Source organism: Staurois parvus, unplaced genomic scaffold, assembly GCF_062004578.1.
Source record: "Staurois parvus isolate SC_StPar_1 unplaced genomic scaffold, SC_StPar_1.0 ptg000283l, whole genome shotgun sequence".
In the NCBI taxonomy this organism is placed as follows: domain Eukaryota; kingdom Metazoa; phylum Chordata; class Amphibia; order Anura; family Ranidae; genus Staurois; species Staurois parvus.
This window is the reverse complement of record NW_028318079.1, coordinates 1727843-1745982: the sequence shown is the minus strand read 5'-3', so window position 1 is coordinate 1745982 and position 18140 is coordinate 1727843. Positions and strand designations below refer to the sequence as shown.

Sequence of the window (18140 nt, the reverse complement as noted above, 5' to 3'; positions counted from 1 at the left end):
CATGGGATATGGTCACTACTGATGGAGTTGTAAGAATTTTCTATTTGCAGTGAATTCTGTATTGTAACATATTGAGGTTCATTTAATAAAGTTCTCAGTATTCTTTCATCTGCTTATTGCTCTCTCATTTCAAGCACTTTCACTTCATCTTTTAATTAACCTCTCAGCTCTTCCTGGGTCATCCTGCTTAACTCAAGTCTTGCATGTCCTCTTTGCAGCCAGCAAGTTCTGCTCTCATTCGCTTCATTCTATAGGGTCTAGCGCAGGGGTAGGCAACCTGCGGCTCTCCAGCTGTTGCAGGACTACAAGTTCCATCGTGCCTCTGCAAGTCATAGCTGTAACTGTCAGATTTGTAATGTTGCAATGCCTCATGGGAAATGTAGTTCCACAACAGCTAGAGAGCCGCAGGTTGCCTACCCCTGGTCTAGCGGAACTGTAAGGGCCTTCAGCACTCTGGGACCCGTGAGACTGGATGGGGTATCCATGTGCAACACAAAGGGGTTGATTTACTAAAATTGGAGAGTGTAAAATCTGGTGCAGCTGTGCATGGTAGCCATTCAGCTTCTAACTTTTGCTTGTTCAATTAACCTTTGGCAACTGATTACTGGTAACTGATTGGTTTCTATGCAGAGCTGCACCAGATTTTGCGCACTCCAGTTTTAGAAAATCAATCCCAATGTCTTGGGAATTGGCTGACTAGATTTTCTAACAGATCTCAAAAGGGGCGGACTGACAACTCATGGGCACCCGGGCAATAGGGGATCATGGGGCCCCTGTGTCCTTGCCCAAACTCAAAAAAGCCTATGAAAAAGGTACCAGGGGCATGTCATGGGGCCCCCTACTGACCCCGGGCCCTCGGGCAGTGCCCGAGTTTCCAAATGGTCAGTCCGCCCCTGGATCTCACTAAGCTGGTAGGTTGTCGACTGTAACAAAAATCCTGCTTGTGAGGGTCACAACACCACTGGTCATAAAAAAAAACAAAACAATATTGATTGTATTATGGCTTCATCTTAGATTCCAGTTATTTGACAGAATTTCCAGAATTTGCCAGCTATTGGCATGGCCATGTATCAGTATGTCATCTTAGGCTGGCCATACTTGACTTGAATTTTGGTAGATTCCTGCTGAATCAGTCAAAATTGGATCCATGGGTTGCCCTGTTGGCACCCCGAACTCAACAAACATTTGAAATTCAAAGGAGCTGGGTGGAGAGTGACTGCATCCTATAACAGGCTGAATGAAGAAATCTGTGTGTATGGTTAGCATTAGGCAAGCCATTCATGGTTCATTTTCCACTGGCTGATTGAAAGAAAATGATTCCGTGGATGGGGGTATCCATCCCACAGAACTATTGTATTCTGACAGCGGGGAGGCTTCCCTGCCATTACAATACACTCATTAGCACCACCGGCTATAGCCAGTGGCATTGATTGAGAAAAAAAAAAAAACAGACAGGCTGGTTATACAGAAGTCGATCGAGAGATTGACTTTTGTACAACAGCCTGCCCATAGATTGATCAAAATAACGTCCGGTCTCTGCTAAACCAGTCTAATTTCGATCCATCAATGGCTGGCTTTAGATGAACTTTCTTGCTTAGGTTTGGGGACACGTAACCATGTAATTGGACAAACAAGTTAAAGCTGTACCATAGGAAGATATAATAGACACAAATAATGTAGCTCTGTAATCTTTAATAACATCATTGAATGCATTTTTTTAAAAATGCAAGTAGCTTATATACTCGAATTTTACCTGGTCTCTTGCAGTCCCTGTACAACAGGGCTGGAGAGTAAGAGGGAGAAGCAGCAGGAGGAGTCCATCGATTCATGTGTGTTACAAGAAAGATGCTGGTAAAAAAAAAAAAAGAGTAGAGTGGAAGATCGATGTGCTTCACCACTTCATGCTGCTTCTTTCACAGACCAGTCCAGGGGCAGACTGACCATTTGGAAACTCGGGCACTGCCCGAGGGCCCAGGGTCAGTAGGGGGCCCCATGAGATGCCCCTGCTACCTTTTTCATAGGCTTTTTTGAGTTTGGGCAAGGACACAGGGGCCCCATGATCCCCTATTGCCCGGGGGCCCCATGAGTTGTCAGTCCGCCCCTGGACCAGTCACATGCTACTGGAGGTCCAGGACAGTCTAGGCTCAGAGACAGTAGCTGGAATAATGCTGGCCATCCAACTGATAGCATCTTGTGATGAAATAGAAGTACTGCGGAGGAGAGCTTCAGCTTCAAAATGAATTTTGCAACAAAAGGCTGCCTTTTAAGACTTCCTTTTAATGGGCTATTAATGTGTATCTTGTTTATGTTTGGTGTTCTGTGTTATGGTCAAATTGTGCCCCCCCCTCCCCCAAAATGAATGAGCATTATGTGTCAGCAAAAAAAAAAAAACTGAACACTAATCTGCATGCTTACCCCCTAAACACAAATTTCCACTCCTCTCAGTACAGATTTTTCCCCCTGCTGAAATCCCCCCTCATCATCCCCAGCTCAAATACTCTCTCCCCATATGCCCCCATAACAAATCCCCCCCCCCCCAAAAAAAAAATTTTCCCCCTCCTAGCACAAATTCTCTACCTCTCCAATTTCCCCTCTAAGCACAAATCCCTCCAAGTCCTCCATCCTAGCACAAGTCTCCCCCCTCCAAAATAAAAATTACATTCTGGTTCACACTTGTCATGCAATTTGACCATTCAAAACGGTGCGAATCGGTGTACCGATTTTGAAAGAAGTTCCTGCATTATCTTTTGCGATTTCAGGTGTAACTTGCATAGACATCTGTGCATGAAGTTGCCAAGTCACACTTGAAGTTTCACTGACATGCGACTTTACTTGAATTTCAAAGTCAGATCCAGTGTGAACCAGGGCTTAGAACAATTCTTACCCCCTGCCGCCCCTCAAATTCCCCTTTCCAACACAAATCCCTTCCACCCAATTTCCTTGTGATGCCCCACCCACCTCACATGATACCCCAATGCCCAGGGCAGCTGCCCCACCTGCCCACCCCTTATCCCAGCCCTGGTGTAGCCAGTTCCTTCATGACGTTTCCCTTTTGGAGTTCCATCATTTGCTAATCAGATTCCACCTTCTTTTTCTGCTGCATTTCAGAAATTTCATCTAAAGTTTAAAACAAAAGTTCTTTATAAGCATCCCATGTGTAAAGTAGTTGGCCCAACTAGGTCAAAGGTAAAAGCAAAAACATTATTATTTATCATTGCACAAATGCCGTATTACAGGAACTGCAATCCATATATTGGTGTCTCCCTCTCCCCACCCTCCTCTTTGTGTGAATAATGTCTGGCCTTTTCTTGTAGAAACATTGTCGGTGTGGACCTTAAATATACCTTATAAATTGATGATGGCTTTTACCGCCTTGTTTATTAAAACTAATAAAGTTGCTTTCATTAGAGCGTCATAAAAAAAAATTAGCACATGGCGCCACATTTTACAACCTTTAGCTATTTAAAAGGCTAGTACTTGACAGACAGTTCGCTACCGGAATACCCACTATAATTCTCATGGAAAATAGGACATTTACAGATCTATGCAAGTCTATTGCTTATATGATAATTACAAAGGTCTTAAAGAAAATGCATATAAAAATGTTGGCTTAGATATATTTTAGGTCTTCATAATTTAAAAGAAGAAAACTTCGAAAAGACTGGGGAAGGGTTTAAAGCAAAATTCAATGTATTCCACTTTTTTACATGGTTACATTGGACCCGCTTGGATCCAGTGTAAGTATGTATGTGCCATACCTGTGGGATCCCCGTGAAACCTGGAAATTCCTGTAGTAGACACTATTGATCTTCACTAGCTTCTTGGTCCTGTGCGGAGTGGCTGCCCTGCTGCATTGTGAACACAGGAGGCTGCTAGGTGGACATGGGTGCCATTTATAGAACACTTTGCTCACTGAGTGCAACGTGTCCTCTGAATTGTCAAGCTGGAGAGGAGGGACAATCGGAACACTGTAGCGTTCTCTGAATGGTGTCCATGTCAAGCAAGCAACCTCCTGGTTTCAGTAAGCAGCAGGGCAGTCGCTTGGCACAGGACTTAAAAAACAGCAGTGATGAAAAAATTGTCATTCCTAAATTTCACTTTTTTTGCCATCAGTCTCTACAAAGTGAGGGAAATCCTATCTTATATAATTGTCATTGTTACAAGTTTCCTGTTCAAAAACTTCCCTCTTTCTGGTTCAGTGACACTTCGCTTTGGATTTCTCACCAGAGGTCACAAAGAAAATAAATTGGATCTCACAAGCAGGGACACAGACAACAAAAACTTAAGATGGTTGGTAATCCTTCAATACTCTACCCAAAACAACAAGAAAAAAAGTTATGGCTTTTGGTAGACTTTAGCGGACTGCCGCCCAAAAATGAAAGTGTCGCTGATCCTCCCTCCTCTTAACGCTTTGGAATTATTTTCTAAATTTTCACAGGGAGCATGTACCTTTTTTCTATTTCAATGGTTTTTATTAATTTTTAACCAGTATAAAAAAGAGGCAATAAAACACGCCCACGCAGGGGCTATGCAGGTACCTTTTTTGACAGGTACCTGCTGCCACCTCCTGATTTCTCGACTGAGAATTACACCACTCAATAATTATAAAAAGTTCTGTCTATACCAGTTCTGCATTCTCCATGATTATTTAAATATAAGCAATGTGAAGTTATAAGCAAAGGAGAAAAGTGCGAAAGGGCTAGAACCTTTGGTGCACAAGTATGATCAAATAAATCCTTTAAGGTGGCCCAAAATAATGAACAAAGTGTGATCCCTTATCACTTATAGATAAAGGAACTGAATAGAAATCTACTTCATTGCAATCTGAGTCTAGGAAATCCTGCCTGAGTGGCATTTGAGAGAGAATATTGGTTGGAGATGGCATGCTTGCTGTGGTAAATAATCCAGTGAGAAATTTCCTTCCATGGTCACAAGTATCACATTCAAAAACGGAGCTATAGTTCCCTGCCTCTGTACAACTGTACCTCAGGCCACTGTCCCATATAGTCCACTACCCATGTACAATTGTCCCTCAGGCCCATGAAGTCCACTGCCTCGCTACAATTGTCGCTCAGGCCACTGGCCCATATAGTCCACTGCCTCGCTACAATTGTCCCGCAGGCCACTGGCCCATATAGTCCACTACCCATGTACAATTGTCCCTCAGGCCCATGAAGTCCACTTCCTCTCTGCAATTGTTCCTCAGGCCACTGGCCCATATAGTCCACTGCCTCGCTACAATTGTCCCACAGGCCACTGGTCCATATAGTCCACTACCGATGTACAATTGTCCCTCAACCCATTGGCCCATATAGTCTACTGCCTCTATACAATTGTCCCTCTGTCAGCTGACCCATATAGTTCACTGCCTCATAAAATTGTCCCTCTGTCAATGGCCCATATAGTCTACTGCCTCTGTACAATTGTCCCTAAGTCCGTTGGCCTATAAAGTACACTGCCTCTGTAGAATTGTTCCTCAGGCCACTGCCTCACATTGTCCACTGCCTCACATTGTCCACTGCCTCTGTACAATTGTCCTTCTGTCAACTGGCCCATATAGTACAATGCCGCTTTAGAAATGTCTCTCAGGCTGGTCCATATAATCCACTGCCTCTGTACAATTGTCCCCCAGCCCACAGGCCCATATAGTTCACTGCTTCTATACAATTGTCCCTTAGCCCACTAACCCATATTGTCCACTTCCCCCAAAATTGTCCCTTACCCCACTGGCCCATATAGTCTACTGCCTCTGTACAATTGTACATAGCCCACTGGCCCATATTGTACACCACTTACTGCTCGGAGTTGTATACCAGTTGGCACCCAGACCAACCACCATGCATCTCCGTCCACATCACTGGAGAAGGTGAGCCAATGCTAACTAGTATTAATCACTGAGAATCAATGTACAAACCTGAGTTTGTTGTCAATTGAAGTGCATGGTCCCTGACTTCTTCAAGTAAAGCTGTCACAAACCTGGGAAACTCAGATATAGGCAGCTGAAGTTAACTCCCCATCTTCCTGATTGGGCATGAAGACCTCTCATCACATTAAAAGAACATTAGGTAGGTTCAGGAGGTAGGAAGGGGGAATATAGTGAAGTATATTAAGAAACGCTGGGATTGGCATTTCAAAGTTGTTGCAAATCTCAGACATGAAATATGAACAAAGCATATCCCCTTATAGGTTTCTGCATGAGTCACAAGTTTTCCTGACACCAAGAAAAAAAGGTGACAGGGGAGGGATCTCCAGCACATAGCTTGTGATTGACAGCCTCGGCTCTCTTCCTGTGTGCTGTGGGTTTGAGGGATGTGTCCCTTCCCTCCAGTCAGCGCTCAGAGTTCTCCTTACTGAGCTCTGCAGAGTGTAACTTCAGCTCCGTGCCCCCTGCTTTCTGAAAGCTCAGACAATCTGTATAAATTCTGGACTTTGATGTGGAGTAAAGATGGCTGCAGATAAACAGGTACAACTTATGAAGGATGATTTGTTTTGTCTCTGCATATCACCTGAGGCCAGTCACTTCACGGAGTATTTGGGTGGGTTTACAACCACTTTAACTTCAGCTGCTTATATCTCTAAATGTACCAATCTATGGTTGCATTCACAATACATCCCTTCTATACAGTGCCTGTTTTTTAAAAGATTTACTGTTCTTTTTTTTACACACACAGAGGTAAGAAACTAATTTTCACCAACAATAGATACTTCTTTTCTTATACTTCCCTTTGACATCACATCACATTATCCCTTTCCTGCAATGGCTCACTGTACATTCTTTCCAGATCTTGCCCTACCCCTTCTTCAAGGTAAGCCTCTGGGCATTGAGACCTCCCATCCAATATGTGGGTTCAGAAGGTACAAGATGGTAGGGTCATGGTGGGTGATACAACTGACATATCATTTTGCCTGCAGTCCTTAACCGGTAGAAGATCCCTGCATTTGATTCCATGTGTGAGCTGCCAAAGGAAACTGAAATATTCATTTTGGGTTGAGTTGTCCTTTTAGAAAGTTGTTGGAGAGCCTCTGGGAGGCTCTTTAATGATTTTTGCCATTTGTCCCATCACATAATGTTACAATGCTGTGCGGAATGACCCTTTAGCTTTACTTTCTTGGGGACGGCTGTCAGCTGATATATTCTGATCATACAATGTTCATAACATATATTGGGTTCCTCTTGTCATGTCCATTTCCTGCCAGTCACACTGAGCTGTGTCATATTCCATCATATCATACTACGCTAATTACATTTTTAGTCATGGCTAAAAGTGAGCGTTTGCCTTCGTTAAAAAATGTCAGTTACCCAACGCATCTGACTGATTAGCCCCCCCCTGTAAGAATCATCTTTTAAAGGGCAGGGTGTAGCTGCTGATAGCTGGCCTACATTCGCAAGAAGAACAATTCCACGCTGTGCTATCATTTCATTGTTTCCAATCGCCCGCTCTGCTGCTTTCTCACCAACGTCAATCTATATAACCTCCTTATTTTTGCACCATTTGGCATTTATATTCAGTTCTGCAGTCTTGCTGCGTGCCACCTGGTAACTTCCTGTAATGAGTGCACAGGCAATCCATAACGGGTCTATAATCGAGTTTCTCATTCAGCACTGTAAATTATCACACTGTGTAATGTCAGCTCCATGGTTTTATGAATGAGGCTGCTCCCTAGTTCTATAATGTTATATATCATGCAGTTGTGCATGTTATGCTGCAAAGACCAGTTTTATGGAGCTTCATGTATTGAAGGAAACTTGTACGGAAAGATATGCATAGACAGTCATTGCTTCATACATTACCTTTGGTAGACTGGAGCTGAGAATAAGCCCCCTCACACTTTCTGTCCATGCCACCCTTACCCTCCAACCCCATCCCTGTAACCCTGGCTCTTCTAAACCAAACCCTACATGTAATGCCCACCATATTATTAATCCTCTCAGTAACCCAACTCATCCTGTAACCTGAACATGAACTGACCTTAAAACCTGAGCAGTAACATAAACAATGACCTTCCCTGTAACCAAGACTAAACCTAGGACTAATGCTAACTCTTCTTTTAACCTCGACTAAAAGGCCCCTTTCACATAGATGTCCGTTTATGAACCAGCAGTAATAGATCGCTGCTCAGTTCTCCGGCATTCTCAGGAGAACACAGTTCTGTGAATGCCGTTTATGAAGCATACGTAGATCAGTTCTCCGAACGAAGGGAGAACGGTCTACAAATGCTGGAAAATGGCTGATTTTACTATAATCTCGCGAGATTACAGTAAAAGATCAGTTTACTGAGCAGAGGTAAATTATCTCTGCTTAGTTTGCGGTCCCTCCGATTCTCCAGCTCTGGGCTGGAGAATCTGGAGGGAGAACACAGATCTCCAGAGAAGGGCTGAACATGTTCTCCTGGGTGTCCTAAACTGTGAATGACCAGAGAATAGCTGTGATCCTCTGAATCGCAGCTATTCTGTGTGTCATAAACAGACACCATAGAACGGACTCAGTTTTGATCAGAAGGAGATCTATCCACTGGTCCCCTGCTGATCAGAGCAGATCGGGCAGATTACAGGTTCGCTTAGATTGTACAGAGCCTGCTCCGCTCTGAGTGGCTGGGAGTAAACGGACTCCACTGTCAGTTTACACCGGTCTTCTCTCCAATCTGATCCAAGTTGATGGAGTTGAATGGATCACCTTCTGTTTTTTTTTTTTTTTTAGCAGACCGGATTGAATTGGAGGTAGGGAGGTGTAAACGGACACAGTTCCGTTTTAACCTGCAGGTCAATAGAGGTGACCCTTCATCACCCTTCCTGTGAAAGGTACTCAAGTTTTTGATATATGCAGATCAGACGTTCTCGGCTTGCTGCATTCTTGTTCTGGGTCAGGATCCAAAATCTACTGAAGTCAGAAACCACCTTAAAACTGGAAAGGTTCAGAAGGAATGCAAAAGTGACACCCTTTTGTATTTCCCTCACTTTTCAAGTGCAACAGATTCAAGAAACCCTTTTCTTAATAGGGTGTGTAGGAGCTAAGAAGTTAATACGCTCATAAACACTTGTGGCCTGCACTGAAATTGTAACATTTTGTGAAATGTGATTGCCAATTGTCCTCTCTTCCCAGTGGAACATGCCTTTCATTGGGTGTATGCCATATACATTTATGGGAATTGGGGAGAAGATAATGGTGGGACCTGGTGGTGCGTAGTTCAAGATGAAATGGAACCATCTCACTGCATCTTGGGGAAAAAAAATCTGTCTTTGGCCACTCCTAAGGATTGGTGGAATGGAGAAGCCAAAGCCTTTTCTGTTATGACATCCATTTGCTGCTGTATGGACTACTTCTAAAGGATTTAGAGCTTACAGTCTAGCATCCCTACCACAGTTATAAAAGTACTCACATTTACAAGGACTTATCTTGTTATAAACCAGTTAACTCACCTGTATGCTTTTGGAAACTAAAATATTTTGAAAACACCCACAAACATGGGAGGGAAAATACCATATATGTGGTGACCCTGGAATTTTTGAAACCATGGCCACTATGCTGGCCTCTGCTTATCTGAGCGTGGTTTTCTTGAAGTCAAATGATGAGTAGATGAGAACTGCCAAGCATTATATTCACATGAGTATTTGTTGTTGTAACAGATGAACATAACTCGAGCATGGCGAGTCGACCTTCGCCCAATAAGATGGAGTGGATTGTTCCGCTAATGGTTGTCTCTGCCTTGACCTTCTTCTGTCTTGTCCTGCTGATCGCAGTGCTAGTCTACTGGAGGTAAGTCATTTGACCTTCATATATCTTTATACCTGGTTGTGAGATTTGTTTTGTAATTTCATCTACAGAGCTTGGAGTACAGAGCCACGGTCTTGCGTAATAAATGAATGAAAACCTTTTTCCTGATCTGACCATCAAGTGCATAAAAATGTTCACTACTTATGGGTGCTTTTGTATACCTTTGATGAGGTCCCACTAAAGTTATTATCTATTTTGTTTATGAGGAAATGCTCTAATGTTGTCTAAGAAGACACAGGGGTCGTCATATCTTTCTGATGGCCTGGAAACACAACTGGGAACCTCACAACTAGAGTATTAGTCCTTAGTGAGGTAAACGGAAGCTTCCACAACCTCCACTAAAAACAAAGGGTAAAAGGCTTATTGGTTGGTTTTATAGCACAGATTCTGAGAGTGAAGGCTGGATTTATTTTGGGAACAAGGCTACCTGTAAGCAGGTTTATGACTCTCACTAGAGAAATTATTGCACATATAGGATCTGGAAGAGGTTCAAGGTAATGAATTACAGCCTAGGGCTCCTGTTTCTTTACACTCCATGATATTTAAAGCCATCCTTTCACTGTAATAATAGTTAAAATAAATGTACCCTCTGCAAAGAGGAGACTTGATACTTGCCTCTCCTGTCACCAGTACCGCCAATCTGGGTTGTGTTGCAGAGATAATGTTCCTTGAAGAACCTTCAGAATCCAAGACTTCCTAGAATGTTGGATTCCTGGTCCCCTGCTGTTCTCTGTGGCTCCTCCTCCTGGCCATAACTTCACTATAGGGCAGGGGTCTCCTCTGAACAAAGAGACCGTTTACTATCCTTCAGACTTTACAAGGGCCCGACTGTGGCCTGTTGCAGTAGAAAGTGTCCTGGTGGTAGTGAATAATACCCCATCGCTGGTGTCAGTGGGGAAGAATAGTGCCCCATCGTTGGGGTCAGAGAGCGAAAGAGTACCCCATCATTGGTGTCCATGAGAGGAATAGTGCCCCCTCATTGGTGTTAATGGGAGGAATAGTGCCCTATCATTGGTGTCAGTGGGAGGAACAATGACTCATCGTTGGTGTCAGAGAGAGGATTAGTGCCTCACTGTTGGTGTCAGTGGCAAGAATTATGTCAATGGGAGGAATAGTGCCACAAGGGCCTGATAAAGGCATGTAAAGGGCCACATCCAGCCCTCGGGACGCAGATTGGAGACCACTGCTGTATGGTATAGTAGTGCTGTAGGGTAAGATGGATCAGACTGTTGAGCCCATCTGGTGTCTAAGCCTGGCTTAGCAGTACAGTGCTGGAGAGAATGGCAATGATGTAATTAAATTGGGTTATAAAAACTACAAGACCACTCCAAGAAGGTGAATTGATCCTTTGTTTTACAGATCTGTTTTCAGGTACCATGTAAAAAAATTTCCCAACCTTTTCAACAAAGCGGAACCCTTGAAATAACTTTCTGATCTCAGGGAACTCTTGGTAATGTGACAATATCTACAACTCATGATACATTAGTGTGATGGTCAATGGAAAGAATGCTTCTTACACTTGTGGCCATTGGGAAGGACCGCCTTACATATAGCTAAAAGATCAATGGTGTCAGTGGGAACATATGAGAGGCAGAAACTGATCATTGCTAAAGGAACCCCTAGCAACCTCTGGAGGAACACTGGGATTCCATGGAACCCTGGCTGAGAAACCCTGCCCTATAACTATACTGTATTCTGAAATAAATCAGGTGGTGGTTTCGGGTCGATATTGGAATAGATTTTCTATATTTAAAGACTTGTCTGAAACCAAAGTAAAATTTTCATGAGTAACTTATTTCTATTATTTATCTGCAAGTTGCTGGCTACTACCTACATTATCCGAACTATGGACTTTCATATATTTGATGAACAGACATACTTATCCAATAGATTCTGCTTTGAAGTTTCCCGTTTCAGATTTATCCTGGCCTAGAGGGCACGTTTCCTCAGATTTAACTGTACTATTTCCACTTTTGATGTGATATTTTTTGACTGCGTGCCAGGGTAAAGTCTAACGTGTGTCTAAAATGCTCCAACATTCAAATTTTCTGAACTAATTTAAATGTCAACTTTTCTTCTCTTCTGGAGCGGGATGAGAGCTGCGGCTATATATTCTAGCATGTCATTCTGCTCAGTCAGCCGTGATTAGAGGTCTCTCTGAGAGATTTCTTGCCGCATCCACCCTGGCATTTAGAGTTTGTTGCCTGTTTTGAAGCAGGAGGGGATATTAAGCATGTTTGCTGCATTTTCAGTTGCTCATTTTGCTTATTCCTCCCCTGAATCTGCAGATTTAAAGTAGGATTGAATCTATATATTGAAACAGACCTTTTTTTTTTTTTTTTTTTTTTTTTTTTTACTCCTTCAAACATCTTATTTAACAGTCAGTCTTGGTATGTGACATTTTCTGGTACTTTATTTGCCAAAGTGCTTATATTCAAAGCTACCACTTTTCACTGGAATAGTTGGCCTTTCCTCTAAAAGTCATTACAAATCTTAAATCATTCAGTTGTATGAGGGAGAGCTGGCAACACGGGTAGGAAAAGAGCTTATAGCTAGAGCAGTGGTGGTTAACTTTCTTGGTATGAGAGGGCTTCAACTGACATTACCAAAGAGCCATGCATAAAATACAGTGAATATACAGTGTCAGAGACTGCAGACATGATACTTGGCGTGGTCAGAGACTGCAGACATGATACTTGGCGTGGTCAGAGACTGAAGACATGATACTAGGGATGGTCAGAGACTGCAGATATGATACTAGGGATGGTAAGAGACTGCAGATATGATACTAGGGATGGTCAGAGACTGCAGATGTGATACTAGGGATGGTCAGAGACTGCAGACGTGATACTAGGGATGGTCAGAGACTGCAGACATGATACTAGGGATGTTCAGAGACTGCAGACATACTAGGGATGTTCAGAGACTGCAGACATACTAGGGAGGGTCAGAGACTGCAGACATACTAGGGAGGGTCAGAGACTGCAGACATGATACTAGGGATGGTCAGAGATTGCAGACATGATATAAGAAAGGTCAGAGACTGCAGACATGATACAAGAGATGGTCAGAGACTGCAGACATGATACAAGAGATGGTCAGAGACTGCGGACATGATACAAGGGATGGTCGGAGACTGCAGACATGATACAAGAGATGGTCAGAGACTGCGGACATGATACAAGGGATGGTCGGAGACTGCGGACATGATACAAGAGATGGTCAGAGACTGCGGACATGATACTTGGCGTGGTCAGAGACTGCAGACATGATACTAGGGATGGTCAGAGACTGCAGACATGATACTAGGGATGGTCAGAGACTGCAGACATGATACTAGGGATGGTCAGAGACTGCAGACATGATACTAGGGAGGGTCAGAGACTGCAGACATGATACTAGGGAGGGTCAGAGACTGCAGACATGATACTAGGGATGGTCAGAGATTGCAGACATGATATAAGAAAGGTCAGAGGCTGCAGACATGATACAAGAGATGGTCAGAGACTGCGGACATAACACAAGAGATGGTCAGAGACTGCGGACATGATACAAGGGATGGTCAGAGACTGAGAGACATGATAAAGGAGATGGTCAGAGACTGCAGACATGATACAAGAGAGGGTCAGAGACTGCACGCACGATGCAAGAGATGGTCAGAGACTGCAGGCGCGATGCAAGAGATGGACAGAGACTGCAGGCATGATATAGGAAATGTCAGACTGTGGACATGCTACAGGAGACTTTTGGACTGTGAACATGCTATAGGAGAGGTTGGAGACTGAAGACATGCTTCAAGAGACAGTCATAGACTGGAGACCTCTTACAAGAGACTGCTAGAAATCACTGATTTAACAGGGCAATGCAGATATGGTATATGAGGAGGTCATAGACTGCGGACATGGTATATGAGGAGGTCATAGACTGCGGACATGGTATATTAGATGGTCAGCAGCAGCAAACATGATACAAGAGATGTTTAGAGACACTGGACATGGTATATGAGATGGTCAGAGACTGCAGACATAATTCAACAGATGGTCAGAGACAGTAAACGTGATACAGGAGCCTGTTGACATCATTGTTGTGAACATGCTATAGGAGGAGTTGGAGACTGGACACATGCTACAAGAGACAGTGATAGACTGGAGACATCTTACATGTGACTGCTAGAAATCACTGGTTTAACAGGACAATAGGAAAAAACACAGATCAGTGTCTGGGGGGGCTCGGATGGCCATACATGAAGTGCCAAAGGGCCACAGGTTGAGCACCAGGGAACTAGGGATAATCTGGTTATTATTTTCACTTGATTTTGTTGCACAAATACAATTGTTTGTCATTGGTAATATTTTGCCAACACAGAATCTTGATTTGGAGGATTTGTGTATTTATTTATTTTTTATTTAGGTGAGTTTGGTGTCATTTGTAGTGTTATTTGTATACTGCCATTACAAATGTTGTTTTACTTTTTGCCTCTGCTTTCTTTCTGTGAAAAAGTAAAATAATAAAGCTAATGAAGGCTTGTGTTTTTGGCACTGGCATTTGATGGTTGAAAGGAACTTCTGTAATGATCATGAACTATTCAAGCCCTTTGCTCATGGTAGGATTGCGTGCTTACCAGAAGCGCATGGGTTATGCGCATTAAGATATCCATCTCAGGAACTCAGGATAATGGTAGGTGTGTGTGGGACATCCGTCAAGGAATGGGCAGCTCTGCAATGAAAGGGATGATGTCTGCTCCAGAGGTCCCCTTTAGGATAGATAGGATCTGCCACCTGTTTACAGGGAATCCCTTCCTCTAGATACTGGTTCAAACTCATACTCTCCACAGGTTCTGAAGGCTTAAAGGCTCCATATAGAAGCCATAAGAAAAGTGCCCATAGTGTAGTATTGTCAAATTGATATATTTATTCAAATCCAGAAAAGTGACAGATGAGAGTAAAAATAGGTGCACCGACCCATAGTTAAGATGGCCGCCAGACCAGCATGTGGCTCCGGCGGCTAGATGTTACAGCATTTAGGATATCAACACGCTGTGACATCTAGTCGCTGGAGCCACGTGTTGGTCCAGCAGCCATCTTAACTAAGGGTCAGTGCGCCTATTTTTATTCTCATCTGTCACTTTTCTGGATTTGAATAAATCTATCAATTTGACAATACTACACTATGGGCACTTTTCTTATGGCTTCTATATGGAGCCTTTAAGCCTGCAGAACCTGTGGAGAGTACGAGTTTGAACCAGTATCCAGAGGAAGGGATTCCCTGTAAACAGGTGGCAGACCCTATCTATCCTAAAGGGGACCTCTGGAGCAGACATCATCCCTTTCATTGCAGAGCTGCCCATTCATTGACGGATGTCCCACACACACCTACCATTATCCTGAGTTCCTGAGATGGATATATTAATGTGCATTACCCATGCGCTTCTGGTAAGCACGCAATCCTACCATTTTTCCGAAGCACTTGTATATTAATATTAATAATGAATAATCACAATAAATCCCAGATTTCTGTTTAAGCACACGTCACCCCTACCCTTAGAGGTGTACAAATATAAACAATAATATGCTCAGTGATAAATAATATAAAACCTTTCCTCTAATCTGTGAATGTAATAAAGTCCCAAAGGTAAATCAAAAAATCAGAAAATCTCACAAAAATCATATGTCCCTTTAAAAAATAAATAAATAAATCCAAGTGTCCAAAATTTGGTTCAAATCCTCAGCCTCTTGCAGCAACTTGATTTACCTCAAAAACAAAAACATAAAAACCACATAGTGCATTATCCTTGATAAATAAAAGAATGCATAAGAACCATCCAGTGATGTTTCACTCAAGTGAAAAAGGTGTATACATAAAAATATACAAACACATGTGCAAATACACAATGTGTAGTGAAAAACCGTGCAAGTGAATCACTCTTTTTGTGCTCAAAAATCACACGCCACAGTGTACACTTCTACTAAAGTAAGGAGTAAATACCCTTACCAATATTCAAAATAACTTTTGCCTTAGTAACAATCACCAAGAAGACTGTATGATGGGATTTTTTTTCTGCCAGTATCCTCAAATTTCACTTTAACCTCATAACACCATATGGATCCATCCACACCAGTATTTCAGACCAATCTCCACCATATCCGCCGTCCAGATACTGTTCACCATTTGATAAGCCGTACTCTGACCATCAGCTGAGAGTCGGATGAAGGACCTCTCCTGAGCCGATCTGTGTCTCCCAATTCATTTCCCTAACAAGGACTCGGAGCTTGCTGCAGGACAGATGGAAGGATTTCTCATTCATGCCCCACTGTCTGCCCTGATTGTCACCAGTTGGTCTTCCAAGGTCAGAAGACTCCTTTTCTCTCAATCCCAATGTGAGCTGAACATATCGTTATAGAGCACCTGGGAACAGGGAACCACACCGCTTAATTAGCAGACTGGAGAAAGGAAAGAAAGGCACTCTTTAGTATACCCCATGTGAGTGAGGCCTTCAACAGACAATTTCTTTCCTTTCTCCAGTCTGCTAATTAAGCGGTGTGGTTCCCTGTTCCCAGGTGCTCTATAACGATATGTTCAGCTCACATTGGGATTGAGAGAAAAGGAGTCTTCTGACCTTGGAAGACCAACTGGTGACAACCAGGGCAGACAGTGGGGCATGAATGAGAAATCCTTCCATCTGTCCTGCAGCAAGCTCCGAGTCCTTGTTAGGGAAATGAATTGGGAGACACAGATCGGCTCAGGAGAGGTCCTTCATCCGACTCTCAGCTGATGGTCAGAGTACGGCTTATCAAATGGTGAACAGTATCTGGACGGCGGATATGGTGGAGATTGGTCTGAAATACTAGTGTGGATGGATCCATATGGTGTTATGAGGTTAAAGTGAAATTTGAGGATACTGGCAGAAAAAACTCATCCCATCATACAGTCTTCTTGGTGATTGTTACTAAGGCAAAAGTTATTTTGAATATTGGTAAGGGTATTTGCTCCTTACTTTAGTAGAAGTGTACACTGTGGCGTGTGATTTTTGAGCACAAAAAGAGTGATTCACTTGCACGGTTTTTCACTACACATTGTGTATTTGCACATGTGTTTGTATATTTTTATGTATACACCTTTTTCACTTGGGTGAAACATCACTGGATGGTTCTTATGCATTCTTTTATTTATCAAGGATAATGCACTATGTGGTTTTTATGTTTTTGTTTTTGAGGTAAATCAAGTTGCTGCAAGAGGCTGAGGATTTGAACCAAATTTTGGACACTTGGATTTATTTATTTATTTTTTAAAGGGACATATGATGTTTGTGAGATTTTCTGATTTTTTGATTTACCTTTGGGACTTTATTACATTCACAGATTAGAGGAAAGGTTTTATATTATTTATCACTGAGCATATTATTGTTTATATATATATATTAATATTGGCATACTCCTGGATTTAAGCATATCTGCACAGACGGATCCATATCCAGTTCTCTACTGTGATCATTTCTTTGCTTTACTTTAGAGCTGCACTTTATTATTTATTGTACATTTTTAGGGTTTTATTTGGTTATCTGAGTGTATCAGCTGCTATATTAGAGAGCGCTCACTACCATTATCTTATTAAAGGCCAGTTATAGGTTGTGGCAGTTGCCGTTTGTACTGTTGCTATATTGGTGTGCGGACACACTGGACACCTTAGCTGTCATTGTGCTGTATGCTGTGTGTCTAGTGCGCCCCTGTGCCTTTTAAGGTGGGGTGGGCCTCCTCCAGGCTTACCTTCCATCAGTCTATCCATTATTATACATGTGCAACCAGGGGCGGATTGACAACTCATGGGGCCCCCGGGCAATAGGGGATCATGGGGCCCCTATGTCTTCGCCCAAACTCAAAAAAACCTATGAAAATGGTACCAGGGGCATCTCATGGGGCCCCCTACTAACCCCAGGCCCTCGGGTAGTGCCCGAGTTTCCAAATGGTCAGTCCGCCCCTGTGTGCAACTACTGTGGAGGCTCTCAAAATTTATAGAGTTAGGAATGCAGATAATACCGGGGTGCCATCAATTGGCTCAGCAGCTTAAGTATGTATTTGCAAATGAGTTCAGGTAAACTTCTGTTTTTAATATGAACTGTTACACAGGGCAATTTGGTTGCTTGCAGGCTGGTAAGTTAAGCATGGAATTTTTGTTGTCATTTGACATACAAACGCGCAGTAGCTACTTCAATCTTTAACCCAACAGTTAGAGAGTGGAGGGGGCGCGATCTTTAATATAAAACGTATTTAGTGGAGTGAAAGACAACTGGCAACTTACAAAAACAGCTAAAAGAACTCGCTCATTAATAAGTTAGGGCCTTTGGTGATCATCGTCAGCATAGCAGGACAC

General features: G+C 42.8%; 1 protein-coding gene across 2 annotated transcripts in view; it reads left to right on the top strand.

Annotated features, from left to right (window-relative positions):
• PTPRG (protein tyrosine phosphatase receptor type G) overlaps positions 1-18140 on the top strand; it is a 715101-nt gene that overhangs the window by 555276 nt on the left and 141685 nt on the right. For both annotated transcript variants that reach the window (XM_089682035.1, XM_089682036.1), the window contains one exon: positions 9626-9755. In XM_089682035.1, coding sequence (XP_089538161.1) covers positions 9626-9755 — 130 coding nt within the window. The remainder of the gene's footprint in view (positions 1-9625; positions 9756-18140) is intronic.